At 46.0% G+C, this 21,933-nt stretch overlaps 1 protein-coding gene across 1 annotated transcript; it reads left to right on the top strand.

Moving 5' to 3' along the window:
- The first annotated feature begins 184 nt into the window (after window positions 1–184).
- Window positions 185–21,042, top strand: endou (endonuclease, polyU-specific). The gene is made up of 7 exons (XM_056253873.1): window positions 185–291; window positions 2,398–2,554; window positions 2,630–2,829; window positions 3,599–3,712; window positions 3,792–3,898; window positions 4,017–4,159; window positions 20,802–21,042. Exons 1-7 carry the CDS (start codon window positions 240–242, stop codon window positions 20,914–20,916), a joined length of 888 nt encoding a protein of 295 aa, XP_056109848.1. The 5' UTR covers window positions 185–239; the 3' UTR covers window positions 20,917–21,042.
- Window positions 21,043–21,933: the final 891 nt, after the last annotated feature.

Genomic DNA, 21,933 nt, shown 5'->3' with positions numbered 1-21,933 from the left:
AGACTGAAACAAGAGGAACAGAGATTCATTTATTTATTTTAACTTTTTTTTAATCATCTCACCACTCTTAATATTAACTTTTTTCTCATAGCAAATTTTTGGAACTGGTCCTATCTTACCGCAACAGAGATTTGGTGCATGGGAGGTGTTCCTAAGAATTTATTTATCAGAGATGAGATGGTATAAAAACCAAATTGGGTCTTAATCTGCAGTTCGTGCAACTGGATCGTCTAACGCCTATGATGAAGGTCATCGTCATCCTCTTTCTCACCCTGATCTCTCAGGGCTACAGTGGTAAGTTCATATTACAATTTCCATCCTAATGTACATTCATAAGTTACTAAACTAAGCATGTCCATGTGTCTTTTGTTCTTTTATAGCATAGCAATTATCCCAATGCAAATGCAGTTACCCCCCCCCCCCCTCTCTCAGATGTTTTTGAGGAATGTTTTTACATTTTTGTAATTAAAGAAGTGTAGTTAAGATTCAAGAGTAAAAAAGTCTCTCTCTCTCTCTCTCTCTCTCTCTCTCTCTCTCTCTCTCTCTCTCTCTCTCTCTCTCTCTCTCTCTCTCTCTCTCTCTCTCTCTCTCTCTCTCTCTCTCTCTCTCTCTCTCTCTCTCTCTCTCTCTCTCTCTCTCTCAGATTCTCTGGAATTCTGTAAGTGTGATACTGAATTTTGCACTGAATCTTTCTATTTTATTTTTTACTCATATTGATTCATGCCCAAATCTCATTAATCAAATAATGCGCCTTATGTCTAATTGTGACATAATTGAGTTCATTTCACAAGCTCTAATAACTACTAGTATGCCTATACAAATAATAGGTTAATGACAAAATTTGCCTATATGTTTTCGTCCACATAACATGTAACTCAAAATAGTCTGATTAAATGTTTTAATGACGCAGTCAGCATGTGAAATATACCTCAACTCCAGATTGAGTGGTCGGTCGTCGAGGTGAGCTTCAACATCTGTAATTCTGTCAAATATTATACAGTACATATTTGTATTGTTAAAGGGTCAACAAAATGAAAACAAATAGGTTTGATATAGGATAAAATAAAGCTATTCGACTGTACACAATAGCTGGCGTTGTTAACCCCGTAAAGCTATGTCCAATTAGACAAAAGACACAAACGAATTACAAATCAGACGAATCACACACACTGATGATGAATCTGAATTCCAAACAAACACGGACAGTTTTTATCTCTTACATAAAATGTTCAAGGTCTGTTGAGTCACGTGCATTGCAAATCAGCTTTTTTATAGGCACAAAAATAGGAGTTATAAAAGATATAGTTCTAAATATTCTGGGTTTATCTGTGATAAGATACTCAGTGTAACCATGAGTCCTGTTTTTTTTTTTTTTGGATGCCAAAAGTGGCATGGAACTCAGCTGTGTCAACTGCTATAGTTTCACACACTTAGTTCATCTCAGCATTCATTTTCAAAGTACTAAACACCACAGCCGTAAAAGCCACACTATATTCTGCAATGAATCATGGTTTCACTTTGGTTATTTGTAACAGAAAGCAATTACAATTATATTTAGACAAAATTAATTTGTTTATTTATTGTCATAAAACAAGTCTACAAATCCTACAAGACAAATCTCATATTAATTCTAATGAAAAAATCTGCACTACACACAATGCACTTTGCAATAAGGTCTAATTTGTTAATGTATTAATGAACTAACAATGAGCAATACATTGTATTAATCTTTGTTAATGTTAAAAATCCAGCTGTTCATAGTTCATGTTAATTCACAGTGCATTATCTAATGTTAACCAGTGGCGTATAGGTTTGATTTTGAAATTGGTGGGGACGGGGACATCAATATTTAATAAATTTAAAGTTTTGATCGAAAATATTGCTAGGGATATATGTGTCACTGGATATTGGTAGGGACACGTCCCTAGCGTCCCTACTAAATTCTACGCCCCTGATGTTAACATACAACATTTGATTTTAATAATGTATTAGTACATGTTGAAATTAACATGAACTATAAATGCTGAAGAATTGTTCATTCTTAGTTCATAGCTAACCTTATTGTAAAGTGTTACCCACACATTTGTGTGATACACACATATAACAACAAACAATAACATAAACTCAAATCCAGTTAGATGTAAAGTGATAAACACTAAACATGTTCAGACTTTTGAGTGATGATTAATTTAACACTGTTTTCTTGACTACAAGACAACATAGAAATCGAATGGCGCATGTCAACAAAAAGAAAAGAAAAACAATTGCAGTGATTATTTGGTTAATTTATTTGCAGTAATTATGTTAATTCTTCCCTTCATTCTTTCAGTTTGCTCAGGTTTTGTCAGACTTTTCTTTGCTCCTCAGGTACTAACACTTTTTTTGTGTATCTCCAAGCATTAGCCAGTGTCACTGACGCTGAGATCAAGTCTCTGTCTGAGACACTGTACAAGTTAGACTCTAACAGGGCCACAGCCTCAGAGCTGGTTATTGAACCTCAGACACTGATCTCTTCTTCTGCAACCGGCTCCGGGAATGACCTGTCATCACGCCCGTAAGACACACATAACCCCATACACATGTGTGCATCATGTAATTATGTAATATAATGTTCTCTTATATTCTCTAGATTGTTCAAGCAAGTTAGTAGTACTTTGCTCTCCAAGCCCACGTATAAAGCTCTCCTGAATCTACTGGACAACTATAAAAGGATGACAGGAGAAGTGGAGGATGTGCCCTCACAGGAAGTGCAGGAGCAGGACACTTTCCTCCAACAGACCATGAACACTGAACTGGGCAGGGAGCTCTACAATTTCCTCCACTCTAAAGGTATGTGACACCAAAACTCTTTTTGTTTTGGACCTTGTGAATTTGAGTGATCTCAATGTGATAAAAATGCTGCAATCACAATAATGCCAAATAAATATTTTTGAATATATTAGTATTTATTAAATTATATTGAAATAATATTATCGTTCAAAAGTTTGGGGTCAGATAAAAACATTTAATACTTTTGTTCTGCAACAAGGATGCATTAATTTGACCAAAAGTGACAGTAAAGACATTGTTAATATAATTTCTATTTTTTACTTATACTTTAATAGATTTCTACTTCAAATAATTGATGTTCTTTTGAGCTTTCTATTCATCAGTTTTTACAGAAATATTAAGCAGCACAACTGTTTTCAACATCGATAATAATAAGACATATTTCTTGAGTATCAAATCATCATATTAAAATGATTTCTGAAGGATCATGTGACACTGAAGACTCAGCTTTTCCATCACAGGAATAAATTACAATTTAAAATAGAAAACAGATTTAAATTTTAATAATATTTCACAATATTATTTGTTTTGTATTTTGTGAGCATGTGAGCATAAGATGCTTCCTTCAAAAATATAAAAAATGATATAAACTGAACAGTAGTATTAATATTTGACTAATTTTCCTTTATTTACTAGAATAAATAATAAACTGGGGTGTAAAATGTAAAAAAAAAATGACATCAAACTGTAATGTCAATAGTTTATGCAAGACATTGCTGATTTGGATTGTCAAATGACTATACACATACTTTATTGTGTTATGGATCAGGTGCATACGCATCACAGAGCGAGTTTATCCAGGATCTGAAGATGATGTGGTTCGGCCTTTACTCTCGATCTGATGGCAAGCTGGACTCCAGCGGGTTTGAGCACATCTTTGTAGGTCAGTCTGCGTGTGACCACGTGATTGGCTGCCAAAATGCATTTTGTATGTCTTTGTCTGACATGTAGTGTGTAAACAGGGGAAATTAAAAGTGGCAAGGTGTCTGGTTTCCACAACTGGCTGCAGTTTTATCAGAGTGAGAAACAGGGACTCCTGAATTACTACAGCCATAGTTTTGATGGCCCTGTGAGTACTTCATCAAAACTAACCAGTGCTAATACAACATGCATTTTAAAAGTGTGGTGTGGATGTCTGCATGTAGAAGTTTTGATTTAGTAAAGGTCAAATTTCCCCTCTCTCTCAGTGGACCACATACCCTGATGTACTGGGAATGCAGTTTAATTGGAATGGCTATTACAAAGAGGTTGGATCTGCCTTTATTGGCTGTAGTCCTGAATTTGATCTGGCTATCTACAGTCTCTGCTACATCACCCGCCCTGGGAAGAGGTGAGTTGTTGTTCTCGCTCTATTCACTTTCAACCATTCATCAAATAAAACTCTTTTTTGTTTATATTAGAAACATCCATTCTGTATATAACACATCCATCAAAATGGCTAGACTTAAAGCCCATCTTTCAAGTTGAATATCCCTGTGAATAGATGTGTAGATAAATGGTGTAGGAACTCGATTTGCGTGAAGAAATTAATCATAAATGTGCATTAAAAAATTTTTTTTAAAAGAAATTGTGAGTAAAATTACTTCCGCTGTCAAAAACGCTCTGATCGGAAGTGACGCAACGGCCGGTAAATCTCATCTCTTCGTAATGGAGTCAGACATTGAAGAGGTTGCAGTAGGAGTTCATGTCAACTCTTCCGATGGGCCATTGCCGTATAATTATGAGCCACCTAGGCGAGAAAGGGGTCAGGCAGAGTTAAGGGGAAGGGTAAATGGACAGAGGAGAGAGATAGAGTTGTGGTGTGAGGAGAATCGGTGGAGAATTAGGCAGGTGTCTTGGTGAGTGACCACAGGCTATAGCTAGCTAATTGTGGCTAACGTTGTCTCCATGTTTATCACATTGCAGTATCTTTAATAAATCATATTTAGCAATATTGCTGTCGACTTTGTTGTTTTTCATGCATCCATGTATATTGTCACCATCTATGCTAGCAACATGCGTCTTAAAATGTTTAATTTAGATCCCAGATTTTCTGAACTTAGCCGGCTGTTATACTACTCCAATAGTATTTCCGACGGACATTATGTAAATGAGCTCGCATGTACTGCGGAGTATGTATGAAAGCAGTTAGTGTTCCGGTTGGGACGGGAATATGCTGTTCATGTAAATATAGTCATTGTTACAATGATCTTTTATTGTCATGTGGACTGGGTGTAAGGCATGCAGATAAATGCCATTACCACCCGTTCCCGCCCGCCCGCCGAATTTCTGACCATTACCACCCGTTCCCGCCCGCGCCCGGCGAATTTCTGACCATTACCACCCGTTCCCGCCGAATTTCTGACCATTACCACCCGTTCCCGCCGAATTTCTGACCATTGCCGCCCGTTCCCATCCGGTGTGAAGTGTTTTTCACATACCACCGTGTGTCTTGTCACCGAGGAGGCAGAGAAATTGCTTCTCTTTGCCTGGACGAAACGTATCCAAGCACAGAAATCTTTGTGTTTCTTGTTTGGAAATCGGTGGACCCGATGACCAGACAAGTTGGAGTGGTTGCATCCAAAACAAACACAAGACTTCACCATTGTGACAATTCAAACCAACTCAACTAACATTATAACGATAACTACAAGCTCTATTTTCTGTACCACCTCTCAGACTACGTAAACCCACACTGAGAACCAGGGCAGCAACGCCTATTTGTTTGCCTGTCGTTGCGTCATATGACGCGTTCTCTGGAAAAGGGCGGTTTTTTGAGCCTAGCTTAGAATAGGTACACTTTTTCCTGAATTTCTGCCTGTGGGTGTTGTAAAACATATGTATTCTTATGTATGTCTTTTTAAATTGACATTTTCATACAAGATTCTGTATAAATTAAGTTATACTAATCATCCCCATGTATATATATACCAATTGGCTTCATCACTCTGTCTCCTCTCCACCAGTAAGCTGGTGTGTGGTGGGCGTTCTGGCGCAATATGGCTGCCATCGCATCATCCAGGTGGATGCTGCACATTGGTGGTGGTTGAGGGGATTCCCCCTTCTATGTAAAGCGCTTTGAGTGTCCAGAAAAGCGCTATATAAATGTGATGAATTATTATTATTAATTATTATTATTATACAATTAAATTGAAAGATGGCCTTTAAAGGCACACCGCGGAACTTTTGGCCACTAGTGGCGCTCGACCTGTAACTTTCACGTCTAGCGTCCCTAGCGGCCACAAGCTCCGCAGCACTGTCGCAAAAGTCAACAAACAGTCAACCGGTCAGCCCCTAGACAGTGGGTCAGCCTCCCGTGTCTTTAGATTGTGTGTGCTTGCAGTGTTTGAGGCGGGCAGCCTTGCCGCGCTCGATTCCCTTATAGCAGTCTGCTGAGAGAGAGCGAGCGGGGCGAGCCCCGTGGGGCTTAGTTCTAACATGTCTGTGAGTGAATGTGGGCGCGGGACGGCGGGCACATTTACTGCACTAAAAACACCGTCGGCCTGAGCTGACTGTAACTTATGTATGTTGGTTTCGTTTTACAGAAACCGTGGGACATGTTGTGTGTAGTGTTTGTGGGCACTGAGTCGTGGGCACGTTCACTACATTTAATGTACATTTGACATGAGTCGACTATTTGTGCGAGCCCTGCACTGTGGCGGGCTGTGTTTGTGTGTAGAAATGAACAATGGGCTGTGGGCATTTTATTACACTCATAACACCATCGGCTGTGGCCGGAATACGAGAAAATACTACAATACATATATGATTTATCTGGGTCACCTTGGAAACGGCATTTGCGTGCAGGCAAGCGTCAGCATCGGTCGGGCACCCCTCCTCCTCCTGTAGCTCACGCCAGCGAGCGAACGCTGGACCAATGGTGATCCTCGTCCTGGCTTTTCATTTGTCACTATGCTTTTTCTTTTTTTTTAGTGTCCTCTGACAAAACCTTTGCCTTCTTCCTTGTAGCTGTTGGTTCGGCCATGACGAAAACATACAGACGGCAATCAAACGCGAGTTGAGCACTCACGTCAGAATCTGAGGAAGTGGTGGGGGAAGTGACGTATGCCGTAAAGCGGTTGAATTTTGTAGTTCTTTTTGTGCTCGGGTTCCTACCCGAAACCCGAAGTTACATAGTGCTAGGAAAAGCGATACAGACACCTTCAGGCTACGGCAGACGTGTCATTCAACCTATTGTAAGTCGATGTACCATCTCAATGGGGTTTGGTAATATATTATAAAGGTTGAAAAGTTCCACAGTGTGCCTTTAAAGGGATAGTTCGGCCAAAAATGATATTTAACACATGCATTAACGTAGACTCACTGTATTCCGGACATCACGGTATTCCGGACACTTGACCTTTTCTCGGAAATTCTATAAATAAAAACTTTCAGGTCACGGCATATATATATATCCGTGTCATCTTTGCCTCCTCTTTCGATTCCGACCAATCCTATGTTTCCAGAGCCAGTCGTTTCAAAGAAATCGAATCGGTTACCTAACGTAACCTCGGTTCTCTCTAGATGAGGGAACGAGTATTGCGTAAGCTAGCTTACGCTGCGGGAAAGATTAATCTTTTCTGAGAGATTGAAGCCAAAAATTATCCTATAATTTTGTATCTATTGTCAACGCAGTTCAGCTGCAGCAGAGCATGAGCAGGCTAGCTAGCAGCTCATTGGCTCGCTCACAGGGAACTGCTTAAGCCTATGAGGGGACACGAATGAACTCTCGGCCAATGAGAGTCTGACCTGCTCTCATTGCGTCAGAGCCCGCCGAAACGGGCGTGGCCAGAGAGTATAAATTCGCCTCTCAGGCTGTAAACGCTGGTTTTCATAGAATGAAGCGAGAACGCTAGTAGCACAAGCGCGGCCAGGAACGCAATACTCGTTCCCTCATCTAGAGAGAACCGAGGTTACGTTAGGTAACCGATTCGTTCTCTTACGAGAGGTTCTCTCGTATTGCGTAAGCTAGCTTACGCTGCGGGAACACCTGGTCAACGCCGTGCGTGCTAAGCATCCACTATGAGTCCCAGGGGGGACCCCGGGGAACCCTTATGAGTGGGAATAAAATATGTACATGTGACAAAGGCCAGCGGAGCGGGCCGGGGATTTGTGAAGTACATAAGCACATGATAAGGAGGGACAGAACGAGACCGGTCTGCGTGAATAACTCCCTATAGTGCAGCTCAACCAGAAGAGCTGTAACATACTAGACTGCTAGTAGTTTAGCCTGCAAGGCGGGAACTTCCAGATTGTAAAATCTGATAAAGGTGGAGGGGGAAGCCCATCCCGCTGCCACACAAATATCATGAATGGAAATTCCGCTGGACCAAGCCCACGATGAGGCCATGCCTCTAGTGGAATGGGCCCTGATGCCCAGAGGGCATGGCAGGTCTTTTGACGCGTATGCGGCTGCAATGGCATCAACTATCCATCTGGACAGAGACTGTTTCGAGGCGGCCAACCCCTTGGTGCGCCCACCGAACGAAACAAAAAGCTGCTCAGCTCGTCTGACCGGAGCAGTGCGAGTAAAGTATAATCTCAGGGCCCTGACCGGACACAGGAGATTAGAGTCAGATTCGCTATCGGATGCAGGCAAAGCCGATAGAGAAATAACTTGTGCCCTGAATGGGGTACCAATCGCTTTTGGGACATAACCATGTCTAGGTTTGAGAACGACTAAGGAGTCATTGGGCCCAAACTCCAGACAGGAAGCGCTGCTGGACAGCGCGTGAAGGTCTCCCACACGCTTCACTGACGCGAGCGCGAGCAGGAAGATAGTCTTGAGCGAAAGGTATTTGAGCTCCACGGTGTTTAACGGTTCGAATGGGGGGGCTTTCATAGCTTCGAGAACTATGGAAAGGTCCCAAATCGGCACCGACGGGGGGCGTGAGGGGTTCATCCTTCTAGCTCCCCTGAGGAAGCGGATGACTAAGCCATCTTTGCCCAGTGACTGGCCGCGCCGGGGTTCAGCGAACGCTGCGACGGCTGCCACATACACCTTGAGAGTGGAAGGGGACCTGCCCTTATCCAGCATCTCTTGGAGAAAAACTAGCAAGGAAGGAACCTCGCATGACCGTGGGTCCAAGTGTCTGTCGGTGCACCACTTAGAGAACACAGACCATTTAGACGCATAGAGCCTTCTAGTAGAAGCCGCTCTAGCCTGCATGATCGTGTTTAACACTCCTTCTGGCAAAGCAACGGGTAGTCGTTGATCACCCACGCATGAAGCGCCCAGCGCTCTGGGTGGGGATGCCAGATCGTGCCGCGAGCTTGGGAGAGGAGATCTGTTCTGACTGGAATGGGCCACGGGGCTGTCTGTGACAGCTGAGTGAGCTCCGGAAACCAAGTCTGACCTTCCCAACGCGGGGCTATGAGGAGCACCGAGTGGCGTGTTTCCCTGATTCTCTGAAGCACCTGTGGTAGCAAAGAAACCGGAGGGAATGCATAAAGCGGGCGGCTGGGCCAGGTCTGGGCTAGCGCGTCCTCGCGTTTTGAGAAAAATATTGGGCAGTGGGTGTTTTCTTCTGAGGCGAAGAGGTCCACCTCTGCTCTGCCGAATATTCGCCACAGCTTTTGGACTGTAAGAGTGTGCAGGGACCATTCGCCAGGGGGAATGGGGTTCCTGGACAGACTGTCTGGATCGTCGTTCAGATGGCCCGGCACGTGCGTCGCTCTGAGCGAGAGCAGGTGACACTGGGACCAAACTAGGATGCGTTCTGTCAGCCGGAAGAGAATTCTGGATCTGACACCGCCCTGACGGTTTAGATAGGAGACCACAGCCATATTGTCCGAACGGATCAGCACATGGTGACCGTGAATGCGCGGCAGAAAGCGCGTGAGCGCGTTCTCGACCGCCAGCATCTCCAAACAGTTTATGTGGAGGAGACTCTCCTGAGCTGACCAGGGGCCGAAGGCTGGTGAGCCCTCGCAGACCGCACCCCAACCCATGTTGGATGCGTCTGTCGAAATGACTTTTCGGCGAGAAAAGGTCCCCATGGAAACGCCCCGCTGAAACCATTCTGTCATGGTCCACGGCTGCAGAGCTGTGATACAGGTCTGCGTTACCTTTATCAGCTGGCGGCCCGTGGTCCACGCGCGGTGAGACACACGGCTCTTCAACCAGAATTGAAGCGGGCGCATGCGCAGTAACCCCAGCTGGAGCACTGCGGAGGCTGAGGCCATGTAACCCAGCGCCTTCTGAAAAGTTTTCAGAGGTGTGAGTCTGTTCATCTGAAAGGATGCGGCGAGACGCTGCACACGGCGCGCGCGCTGTGTAGACAGGCGAGCCGTCATCGAGACCGAGTCTAGCTCTATGCCCAAGAAGGAGATAGTCTGACTGGGTTGAAGTGCGCTCTTTGTCCAGTTGACAGAGAGGCACAAGCTTTTCAGATGGTCGAGGAGGACTGTACGATGAGACAGTAGCTCCCTCTGTGATTGTGCCAAAATCAGCCAGTCGTCCAAATAGTTCAGTATTCGCAGCCCCTGACTCCGCAGGGGGGCGAGCGCCGCATCCATGCACTTCGTAAATGTGCGGGGTGCTAGGGATAGGCCGAACGGGAGGACGGTGTATTGATAAACCTGGCCTTCGAAGGCGAAACGTAAGAATGGCCTGTGAAGGGGATTTATCTGAATCTGAAAGTAAGCATCTTTCAGATCTAGTGAAATGAACCAGTCCCCCTGGCGCACATGCGCGAGGAGTTTTCTGATAGTGAGCATTTTGAACGGTCTCTTCATGAGAACTTTGTTCAGAAATCTGAGGTCTAAGATTGGTCTGAGGCCGCCGTCTTTCTTTGGAACCAGAAAATAACGGCCGTAAAACCCCGACTCGCTCATAGATAGAGGGACTCTCTCTATAGCCCTTTTGCACAATAGTTTTGCTATCTCTGAACGGAGCAGAGTCACTGCTTCTGGGTTCACAATAGTCTCTAGCCGAGCTCGTAAACGTGGAGGGCGGCGGTGAAACTGTAAGCGATAGCCTAGCCTTATTGTGTTTAGCACCCAGCGGGAAATTCCCGGAATAGCTTCCCACGCTTTGAAGCGTAACGCTAAGGGGTGAATGGCTACATGGTCCCCGTTGCTGTACACAGCGGGCCGCGCGGGCGCGCTCATCGTGTTTATGACAGCGGGACCTACACTCAGAGATGAGTTTAAGGGCCGTGTAACAGAGTGGGCAGAGGAGCCCGTGGGCGCGCTTATGTACTCTGACACTCGAGCGGGTAGGAACCGCTTTATGAGAGTGGGCTCTGTGAGACACACGGGAACTGAAATGCTTTTGTGTATGAGTGAACACAGTGTTGTGGGCACATTTCCTACACGTGAGGCTTTTATGCTCTTTTTGAGATTTCTCTGGGTCGCCGTGAAAACGGCGTTTGTGCTCATGCAAGCGGGAAGGGAACCGGCTTGGTAATGGCGGGGTACACTGCTGTAGTAGCCGCGTGAGCGGGGACTAACAGAGGGCGAAACTTTGACGGCGGTCCGGCCTCGGCGGGAGAGCGCCGTCTTTTTCTCAGCTGTGCTAGGCAGACTTAGAGTGATCAGGTTTCAGCGTGATCCTGGACCGAGGCCCACGGGGAGGCGGCGGTCTGTGGCGGCTGTCGGAGCGAGAACGAGGGCGGCCGCCCTGGCGTCGCTGAGAAGTCTGACTGTGCTGAGCTGGGCACTGGGGTGGGGCTCGTGCAGGAGGCTGGTCACGTGAGCGGCCTGCAGAGGAGCTAGCGCGACGAGGCAGAAAAAGATTCATGGCCTGGGAGGCTTTCTGCACTTCGGAGAAACGGTCAACGATACCCGTGACAGCAGATCCGAAGAGGCCGGACGGAGAGAGCGGGGCGTTGAGAAAAGCGGCGCGCTCGGAATCTCCCATGTCGGCGAGCGTGAGCCACAAATGTCTTTCAGACACGCAAATGGCGGCCATACATTTCCCCAGGGCTTGAGCAGCAGACTTTGTAGCGCGAAGGGCAATGTCCGTAGCGCTCCTCAAATCCGCGACTGAGGGGGGATTTTTTCCGCTCTCGTCCCACTCACGCAGTAAATCACCCTGTAGAATCTGGAGGACGGTCATGGAGTGAAGTGCAGAGGCTGCTTGGCCGGCGGCTGAGTAAGCGCGCGCGTGGAAGCTCGAAGTCGCTCTGCAGGCTTTTAGAAGGAAGAACAGGTGATGAGCGCCATCTCGTGGAGGGCGGGCACAGATGTGCGGCGACCAGGTCCTCTACAGGGGGAATGGAAAGATAGCCCTTTTCTGCGGCTCCGTCCACAACGCGAAGCGGGGCGGAAGAGTCGGAGCGAGTTCTGGCAGAGAGCGGGGCATTCCAGGACTTTGTGAGTTCCGCGTGCAGTTCGGGCAAGAAGGGCGCGGCCCGTTTAGTGACGGGAGTCGAGCGCTGGCGGAAATAGCTGCCGTCCATACAGTTGATGGTCTGCTCGGGGGGAGGAGACCAATCGAGCCCGAGGCGTTCGACGGCCTGTGAGAGGAGGCGCACTAATTCCTCCTCAATTCCAGCGCGGGTCCTAGAGGATTCTCGGGCCGAAGAGGCGTGAGAACGGACCAATCCTCACTGTCTGAAGCGAGAAGCGAACATGTCTCCTTGATGTCCGCGGCGTCGTCGGAGGCGACAGAGCGGCCACTCGGCGGCAACTGTATGTCCGGAAGCGGCGGAGTAGGAGAGCGGGAGGCGACAGGCTCCGGCGGGATGAACGCTTCTGGCTGGGGTTCCGGCGGCCTTTGCGAGCGGCGTTTCTTCTTACGCGGCGTAGTCGAAGGCGGCGCGGAAGCAGCTTTTGTGGCCTGAAGTCGAGCCCGCAGGGTCGACAACGGCATCTCCTCGCAGAGATCGCAGCCGCCATCGGCGAGGGCGAGCTCGGCGTGCTCCAATCCGAGGCAGAGAGCGCAGATGACGTGGCGGTCTCCAGTCTCGAGGGGAGCGCGGCAAGAACCGCAGGAGGAAAAACGAGACATCTTTACAAAGACGCTCGGCTCTTTTAGATACACACACACACAAAACAAGAAGCTTTTGATAAAAGGATATGAATCCGTCGGATGGCGCTAGCTTGCAGGACGGCTGAAGGTGGCGAAGACGGCCGGCTTCCTCAGTCTCGCAGATGCTCGCTAGAAGGTGCCTTTTCCACGACGGCGGCTTCTCTCAGGATCAGCAGATGCGTGTAGCCTCGCTGAAGAGATGAAAATCAGAGTTTACAGCCTGAGAGGCGAATTTATACTCTGTGGCCACGCCCGTTTCGGCGGGCTCTGACGCAATGAGAGCAGGTCAGACTCTCATTGGCCGAGAGTTCATTCGTGTCCCCTCATAGGCTTAAGCAGTTCCCTGTGAGCGAGCCAATGAGCTGCTAGCTAGCCTGCTCATGCTCTGCTGCAGCTGAACTGCGTTGACAATAGATACAAAATTATAGGATAATTTTTGGCTTCAATTTCTCAGAAAAGATGAATCTTTCCCGCAGCGTAAGCTAGCTTACGCAATACGAGAGAACCTCTCGTAAGAGAACAATGTGAGTTTCTAACGTACACCAATGACTGTTCAGAAAATTGCGGGGGGAAGGTTTTCCGGCAGGACAAAAGGAAGAGGGGAGAATACCTCCGTAGAAAACGGCTCTTAAAACATGTTCACCCACTAGAAAATGACAAAAAAAAACATTCTTATGGTCTTATAAAATAATTATGAGTTACAATTTGCAAATATTTGTACTTTTTTTAAGGGATTTAAAATTTTTAAATATTTAAAACTCTTAAATATAACGTTAACGTTAGAATATAATGCTCACATGAGCAATCGTCGATTAAAAGAGTGTATAGACAACAAAGTTATGAGATTAATATGATTATTTTACCAACTTATAGTTGGTAAAAACGTATGTGTTTTACATTAGAAATGACTCCTCCTTAACTGTCCGAAACACAGTGAGTAGAAATTTTCAGCCGTCCGGGTCCGGAACACCGTGAGTTCTCACGGTAATCCGGACACTGCGTCTCCCGGCAGTTTTTTCAAGATTTCTCCAAAATGATTAGTCCAAAATGTGTCAATCAAACTTTGGAACATGTGGAAGGCATGTCCCCAGAGACAGACGAGCCAATCAGGTTTATCTTTCTGCGGATTGATATCTTACGGGACGTTTTACTGTGCAAAGTGTCCGGAATACAGTGATAACACCATCGGCTGTGGCCGGAATACCAGAAAATACTACAATACATATATGATTTATCTGGGTCACCTTGGAAACGGCATTTGCGTGCAGGCAAGCGTCAGCATCGGTCGGGCACCCCTCCTCCTCCTGTAGCTCACGCCAGCGAGCGAACGCTGGACCAATGGTGATCCTCGTCCTGGCTTTTCATTTGTCACTATGCTTTTTCTTTTTTTTTTGTGTCCTCTGACAAAACCTTTGTCTTCTTCCTTGTAGCTGTTGGTTCGGCCATGACGAAAACATACAGACGGCAATCAAACGCGAGTTGAGCACTCACGTCAGAATCTGAGGAAGTGGTGGGGGAAGTGACGTATGCCGTAAAGTGGTTGAATTTTGTAGTTCTTTTTGTGCTCGGGTTCCTACCCGAAACCCGAAGTTACATAGTGCTAGGAAAAGCGATACAGACACCTTCAGGCTAAGGCAGACGTGTCATTCAACCTATTGTAAGTCGATGTACCATCTCAATGGGGTTTGGTAATATATTATAAAGGTTGAAAAGTTCCACAGTGTGCCTTTAAAGGGATAGTTCGGCCAAAAATGATATTTAACACATGCATTACTCACCCTCAAGCCGTTCGAGATGCATATGTCAATCTTGTTTCAGACGAACACATTTTCAGTTATTTTAGAAAATGTCTTAGACCCTTCAGTGGATATAATGTGAAGCAATGGGGTCCACCTCCTTCAAGTCCCAAAATGTGCATACATCCTTCACAAAAGTAATCCATCCGGCTCCAGGGGGATAAACGAAGGCCTTCTGAGGGTAATCCGTGCGGTTTTGTCGTAAAAATATACATATTTAAAACTTTATAAATGAAAATATCTGACTTCCGGCAACGATCGACGCGCGTTCAAAGGGTGAACTGAGGGCCTTTCTCAATCTGTGTTCTTGTCTGTACTTGTGTTCTTGTGAAACGTCATATTTTGTGGCCCAAGTACTGTCCCAATACACAAGTTTGCATTTTGGCAAGAACAGTTAAAAATCCCGGATGTGTTCTTGACACGCCCATTTTACCGAGGATGACATTTTGACTTAATCAAAAAAGAGAATCTCTCTGTTACAGAAATTAATCAGTTAAAAACCATGCAATTAGAATTAGACCAGATATATATTAAAATAGTTAAAGGTGCCTTCATCAGGTCTAGGGCGAGATGGATTGAGGAGGGAGAGAAAAATACAAGCTATTTCTTTTCACTTGAGAAAAGGAATTTTAAAAGGAAAAGCATTTCTGCTTTGCAAATTAAAAATTCTGTTTCAAAACACCCCGAAGAAATAGAGAATTTTGTCACAAATTTTTATAGAAGTAATTGCACAGGAAGATGTTACCACCTGCTGGGCATTGCTGCCTGTCGCACCTCCTCCAGTGCCCATGGGTCAGCTGCAGGGTCATCAGCCAGAAACCACCGTTCACCGACGTTTCGCTCCTTTAATTCTGGAACGTCTCCTGGTGGCGGTGCAGTGACAGGGACGTCTCCCTGTCACCCCCTGCAGCTGATAGCTGTTCTCCCTGCTGCTGTTATCTGGGGTTAGATGTTCTTCCCCCAACACCTATCTTTCCTCCTCAGCCAGAGCCAAAAGCTACCTTTCTCTGCCTCCTCTGCCAGATCCTTTGTTGCCCTCCTTAGCCTCCCTCCGGCCACTCCTGCTTCCCTCAAGAGGCGAATGGTTGACACCACAAGGAAACCTCGGCATCCGACCTCCACTGGGTGGATGGTCGTCTTCCAGCCAGCCTCCCGGCACTCGGCAGCGAGCTCCGAGTACTTGGCCTTCTTCCGTTCGAAGGCGGCCTCGATCCCCTCCTCCAGTGGTACAGTGAGCTCAATGAGGTGCGTCGATCTCGCCTTGGTTGACCACACCACTATGTCTGGCCGGAGAGATGTGGTGGTTATCTCCGTGGGGAACCGGAGCTGCTTATCTAGGTCAACCCTCATGTCCCACTCCTGGTTGGGGGAGAAGAGCCTTGCTGTTTCTCTTGATCTGGTGCTTCTCCTTACCCCTCCTTCCGACACAAAGATGGTGGGGTCCTCTGCTGATGGTGGTTGTTTGCTACCCTGTCGACACTCCTCAAGTACTTCGGCTAGCTTTCTCAGGACCTGATCGTGGCGCCATCTGTAGCGTCCCTGTGAGAGAGCGATCTTACAGCCTGCCAAGATGTGCTGGAGACTTGCGTTGGGAGCATTGCAGAGTACGCAGGATTCTTCATTTCCAAACCACTGGTGGAGGTTCCGAGGGCAGGGAAGCGTGTCGTAGGTTGAACGAATAAGGAAACTAAGTCTTGCCTGTGGGATCTTCCACACGTCTGACCAACTGATGTTCCGGTTCATGATTCCCTCCCAGGTTGTCCAGCTTCCTTGTCGACCCTGCGCCACGGCCTTGATTTTGTAGCGATCTTCCTCCATCCTCGTCACCTCTGCTACCACCATCTCCTTCCTTTGCTTGTGATTGGCCTTGGACCAAAAGCGTGGCGTCTCTCCCCATCCTAGACCTGCTCTTCCTACCTGAACTCTGCCCATGATCTCCCGGTGTTGTAGCCGACCGACAGCTTGATCGACCTCGGTTTGGGCATTCCACTTGCGGCCAGTAGGAACCTTGGCATTTGCGTTCTTTACTGACTCGTCTGTGGACTACCTCAGCTCGAGAACCAACCTGGTCTTTTCTTACATGTAGCCCAACTGTATGGACTGCAGTGGCAGCTGCAGCATGTTTTTTCCAAATAGACCGGTTTCAGATAGGCACCGTGGCAACCCCAACCACTTTCGGATGAATGAGTTGGCTTTTCCGTCCATCTTACTTACAGTTGATGAGGGAATCTCACTCATTTTCAGGGGCCACATCACCCTCCTGTAGAGTGTAAACTGGTAGCACCAGACCTTAAACTTCCCAGGGAGTTGGCTTTGGTCGATCCTTGCCAGTCCGTCGGAGAGCTGCTTCATGACGGTTTTCCCCATCTGTTTGTCAGATAGGTCTGCAGTGTACTGCCTCCCCAGGCTTTTGATCGGTTGCTCTGATAGAAGTGGGATTTTTTCCCCTCCAATGACGAAGATGGTATTGTCATTTCTGACTCCTCTCCTGAGGGACAAGCTCCGAGACTTGGAGGGCTTGATCTTCATTCTTGCCCATGACATCAATTCGTCCATCCTCTTCAGCAGTCTTGATGTGCATGCTGATGTCTGAAGGAGGCTGGTGACATCATCCATGTAACTCCTCAGTGGGGGAAGCCTCTTGCCAGTTGGGAGTTTGATCCCCCCAACCATTTGCCTTGCCCCGATGAGGATTATCTCAAAGGCTGCTACAAACAGTATTGGAGAAATAGTACACCCCATCGCGATTCCTACTTCGAGCCGCTGCCATCTGGTGGTGAAGTCCTGGAGGGAAAAACACATCTGCAAGTTGCTAAAGTACTGAGCTACCAGGCTCTTGACGCAGGTGGGCATGTGGAAGAATTCCATGGCATAGTTGACCAGCTGATGCGGAACTGATCCGTACGCGTTGGCAAGGTCAAGCCAGATGACATACAGGTCGGTCTTCTCCCGCTTGGCCTTCTGGATCTGGTCCCAGATCATAGTGGAGTGCTCTACACATCCTGGGAAACCTGGAACTCCTGCCTTCTGGCAGTTGGTGTCAACATAGCCATTCTCGAGCAGATAGTTAGTCATCCTCCTGGCTAGCACTGAGAAGAAGATCTTTCCTTCTACATTCAGTAGTGCAATGTTCCGGAATTGGCTAATGTCTTTGGAGTTCGTTTCCTTAGGTATGAAGACTGCTACCGCTCTTTGCCACTCAGATGGAATGATTGGCTTTTTCCAGGCAGTTCTCATCAGATACCATAGTAGCTCTAGTACCTTGGGGCAGTTCTTATAAAGCTTGTAGGGGACCCCATTGGGACCAGGTGCGGAAGAGGACCTTGCCTTCTCCACGACTTGCCTGACTTCGCTGAGCTTGAGGGGCATGATGTTGAACTCAACTGTTGGCTTTGCCGGCTGGGGCACGTATCCTGGAGTTCCTAAAGGGACGCTCCTTTGTGGATCACTGTACTGCTCTTTGACATACTGCTCCAGTTTCTCCTTGGTGGTTTCGAGCCTGCCACTCTTCTTTTCCTCCAGTAGTTGTCTGGCATGCTTGAAGGGATCCTTGAAGAAGTTGGCTCGCTCTCTCTGCTTCCGCTGGCTGCGCTTGCGGATGCGTTCAGCTCTGCGAAGCCCGGCTAGCCTTTTCCGGACCTCCTCCCACAGGACTTTCAGACCCTCTCTCTCTGCGTGGGTTGCCTTCCTCCAGTTCTTGCGGAGTTGCCGACGCCTTTGCACAAGTTGGAGGATTTCCCTTTCCCTCCTTCCCTTCTCTCTCCTGGCGGTCCTCTGTTTGGGGACAATTTCGCCAAACTTGTCTTTGCAGGTCTGGTATATTATGTCTCCAATCAGGTTAAGCTTAGTCTCGCCCCCTCCTCGCAGTGATCTCTCTAGGGTCTTGATCAGGTTCAAGTCCAAATTGCGCCATGCCTCTGCTTCATTTGACTTCGGCCACTTCAGCTTGCTCCTTCTGGCTGGTTCTTTGGTCTCTTCATTTGGCTCTGTTCTGTCTAACGTGTTGGGGACTGGGTCTTCATGCTCACGTGGAGGCTCAGCCTCCACCAGGGGACCTTCCTCTGTGACTCTCATGCCTTCAGCAACGTTAGGTCCTTCGGCTCTGTGGTTTTTTCCCTGGCTTTTGGTCCTTCTTGTCTCACCTGCTAACGCAGTGCAAGGTTGCTGTTGGCCTTTCTGTCCACACTTTGCTTTCCCCTGATGGATCCGTAAGCCTCTAAACGTGGTCACTTTCTCCCATCCACATGCACACATTCTGAGGATCTTCTCCTCGTTTACTGGAGTTCTGGTGTTCTCGTTGTCCATGTTCGTTGCCGTCGTCACCGTGTGGTCTGTCCTGTTGGGCCCATCTTTCGTCCCACCTCTCGGAGGGCCCGCGGGTTGTTTCTCGTTATGTTTCTTTGTAGTTAGGTTTGGGTGTCTCTCTCGCAAAAGACTAGTGGGTTAGGTAACTAGCCACCCACTCCCGGTGCGGTCTTTCCCTGCTGCCATCCAGTCTTTCCTGGCTGTCCTCCAGTCTTCCCTGGACTCCAACTGCCCTATTCACAGTAGTCACTGGGTTCGCCAGAACTTCAGTAATTGCACAGGAAGATGTTACCACCTGCTGGGCATTGCTGCCTGTCGCACCTCCTCCAGTGCCCATGGGTCAGCTGCAGGGTCATCAGCCAGAAACCACCGTTCACCGACGTTTCGCTCCTTTAATTCTGGAACGTCTCCTGGTGGTGGAGCAGAAACTTATACTACTCTGATTTTCAAGCAAGCCAAAGTGATTCATACCTACATCAAATTAAGAACTATATACCGCAAATTAGTGATGAATTTAAATTATTATGTGAGGCTCCTGTGTCATTAAATGAAATTAGGGATGCAATGAAATCGATGAAAAAAGGGAAGTCGCCTGGTTGCGATGGCCTCACTTTAGAATTCTTTATACACTTCTGGGAAAGCAACCCTTTTTATCAATGCTTCAAGAATGTATTAAATCTGGAACGATGATTCCCACTATGAAACAAGGAGTGATATCTCTTATTCCCAAACCGGACAAAGATGTAACTTTAATTGATAATTGGCGTCCTATTACACTTTTAAATTTTGATTATAAATTATTTGCTTCTATATTTGCCAAGAGATTAAAACAACATTTACATCATATCATTGATGAAACGCAGACCGGCTTTATGAAGGGACGTCATATTAGCTGTAATACTCGTCTTGTTCTGGATCTTATTGATTACAAAGAAGAAATTGAGTCTGATGCAATCATCTTATTCCTTGACTTTTACAAGGCTTTCGACACTGTAGAGCACCAGTTCCTTATAAGCTCTTTAAGGGCCTTTGGATTCCCATCCAGTTTTATTAATGTTGTCCAAATCTTGTACAAAGATATTGATAGCTGTTTAATTTTAAATTCACGAACATCACCAAGGTTTCCTATTCTTCGCGGAATAAGACAGGGTTGCCCTTTAAGCCCATTGTTATTTTTAGTGGTTGTAGAAACATTATCCATTGATATTTTGCGTAATGATAACTTTGTTGGTCTTAGTGTCTTTAACAGAGAGATTCGTATTTCACAATTAGCAGATGATACTACTTTATTCTTAAAAGATAAAATGCAAGTTTCTCCAGTATTAACTACAATTAATGCCTTCTCTAATGCTTCTGGACTCAAACTTAATTTATCCAAGTGTGAAATTATTTGCTTATTTGACAATGTAGAATCTGAAATTGAAAATATACCAGTTAAAAATGAAGTGAAATATTTGGGGATTCATATAACGAAAAATTTAATTAGTAGACAGTTTCTGAATTTTTCTTCACGTCTGTCCAAAACTAAATTTATTTTTAATAGTTGGCTACAAAGAGATCTGTCAATTTTAGGCAGAGTCTTTTTATCCAAAGCAGAGGGATTATCCAGGTTTGTGTACCCTTCCCTGTCTTTAGCTGTAGATAATCACACCTCCAAAAATATTGATACAATTTTTCTTGATTTTGTTTGGAACAATAAATCTCACAAATTGAAGAAATATATTTTAGCAAACAAAAGAAGTGAGGGCGGTCTTGAAGTCCTGAACTTTGACAAGATCCATTATTCCCTGTCTATGATTATTCCGCTTATGCGTCATCAACCTACGCCTTTGTTATTGTAAGAGGTTAGCGATCCCTAGCGGCGAAAAAAATACATATTGTATCTTTAACCATCTGAAATGCTTGTCTGCTTTCAGGTGTTATGTGAGTCTGGGAGGGCAGAGTCTTGGCATTCAGACCTACACATGGGACAAGAGCAGCTATGGGGATGGAAAGAAGTACATTGCTTCCGCTTACCCTGCCTCACCTTGATTCTCTGTCATCTAAATATCAGCATCAACAAACTCACAACCAACACAACTCATCTGCAATTTTAATTCTTCACTTGATTATGTGAGGTTGATGTTGGATCTAATAAAAAACAGGAACAGAAAAACACCCCTCCTGTCTGTACTTTTACTTGTCGGGATCTAATTCATTACACATTCTCCTAAGCTACAACTGTCAAAACTGTACACATCTTTTAGTCTGCTGTTAAAGGGATAGTTCACCCCAAAAGGAAAATTCTGTCAGTAATTATTCACCCTCGTGATGTTCCAACCCCTTAAGACTTTCGTTCATCTTCGGACCTCAAATTAAGATATTTTTTGATTAAATCTGAGAGCTCTCACTTAGGCTTCTTAGACCATAGGCTTCTAAGGGATCGAAACTGGCAGGCCCAGAAAAGTTAAAGACATCGTTAAAATAGTCCAAGTGACTACAGTGGCTCTATCTTTAAGTTTATCAAGCGACGAGAATACTGTTTGCGCGCAAAAAGCAAACAAAAATAACAACTTTCATATAGAAAAGGGAATCCAAGGCACTCTTCTTTAGAAAATTAAAAAGCCTTTATTAAACTGGCTCTATTATGATTGAAAAAATTATTAAAACATGTGGGGGAAAATACAACCCACGCGTAGCGGCAAAGAAGAGTGCCTTGGATTCCCTTTTCTATATGACATTGAACTCTCGACCCCAAAGAGCACCTTCTAATACTTTTTTTGAACTCCTTGAGCACCCTGGACTTTTTGTCTCTTTCTAAAATAACAACTTTATTCAACTATTCATTTCCTTCTCTGTGGGCCGTGAGATTTCACGTAGTGTAACTGCGCAAAGCTTCTGAGTTGTACGTCGTTGTACACGTAGGCTCACTATTGGCCGACGCTGGTCGTGTGTGACGTACAACCTAGAAGCTTTGAGCAGTTTCACTACGTAAAATCTCGAGGCCCACAGAGAAGACAATGAATAGTTGAATAAAGTCGTTATTTTTGGGGGGTTTTTGCGCACAAA

Source organism: Rhinichthys klamathensis, unplaced genomic scaffold (genome assembly GCF_029890125.1).
Source record: "Rhinichthys klamathensis goyatoka isolate OS25496 unplaced genomic scaffold, OSU_Roscu_1.1 h1tg000109l_1, whole genome shotgun sequence".
Lineage (NCBI taxonomy): Eukaryota > Metazoa > Chordata > Actinopteri > Cypriniformes > Leuciscidae > Rhinichthys > Rhinichthys klamathensis.
Note: the sequence above shows the minus strand (reverse complement) of the source record. Positions and strands in the feature narration are given on the sequence as shown.

Coding starts and splice junctions, on each gene's coding strand:
- endou (XM_056253873.1), top strand. CDS start 240: ATGATGAAGGTCATCGTCATCCTCTTTCTCACCCTGATCTCTCAGGGC. Junction 292..2,397: donor CCTGATCTCTCAGGGCTACA/GTGGTAAGTTCA, acceptor TGTATCTCCAAG/CATTAGCCAGTGTCACTGAC. Junction 3,713..3,791: donor GTTTGAGCACATCTTTGTAG/GTCAGTCTGCGT, acceptor GTGTGTAAACAG/GGGAAATTAAAAGTGGCAAG.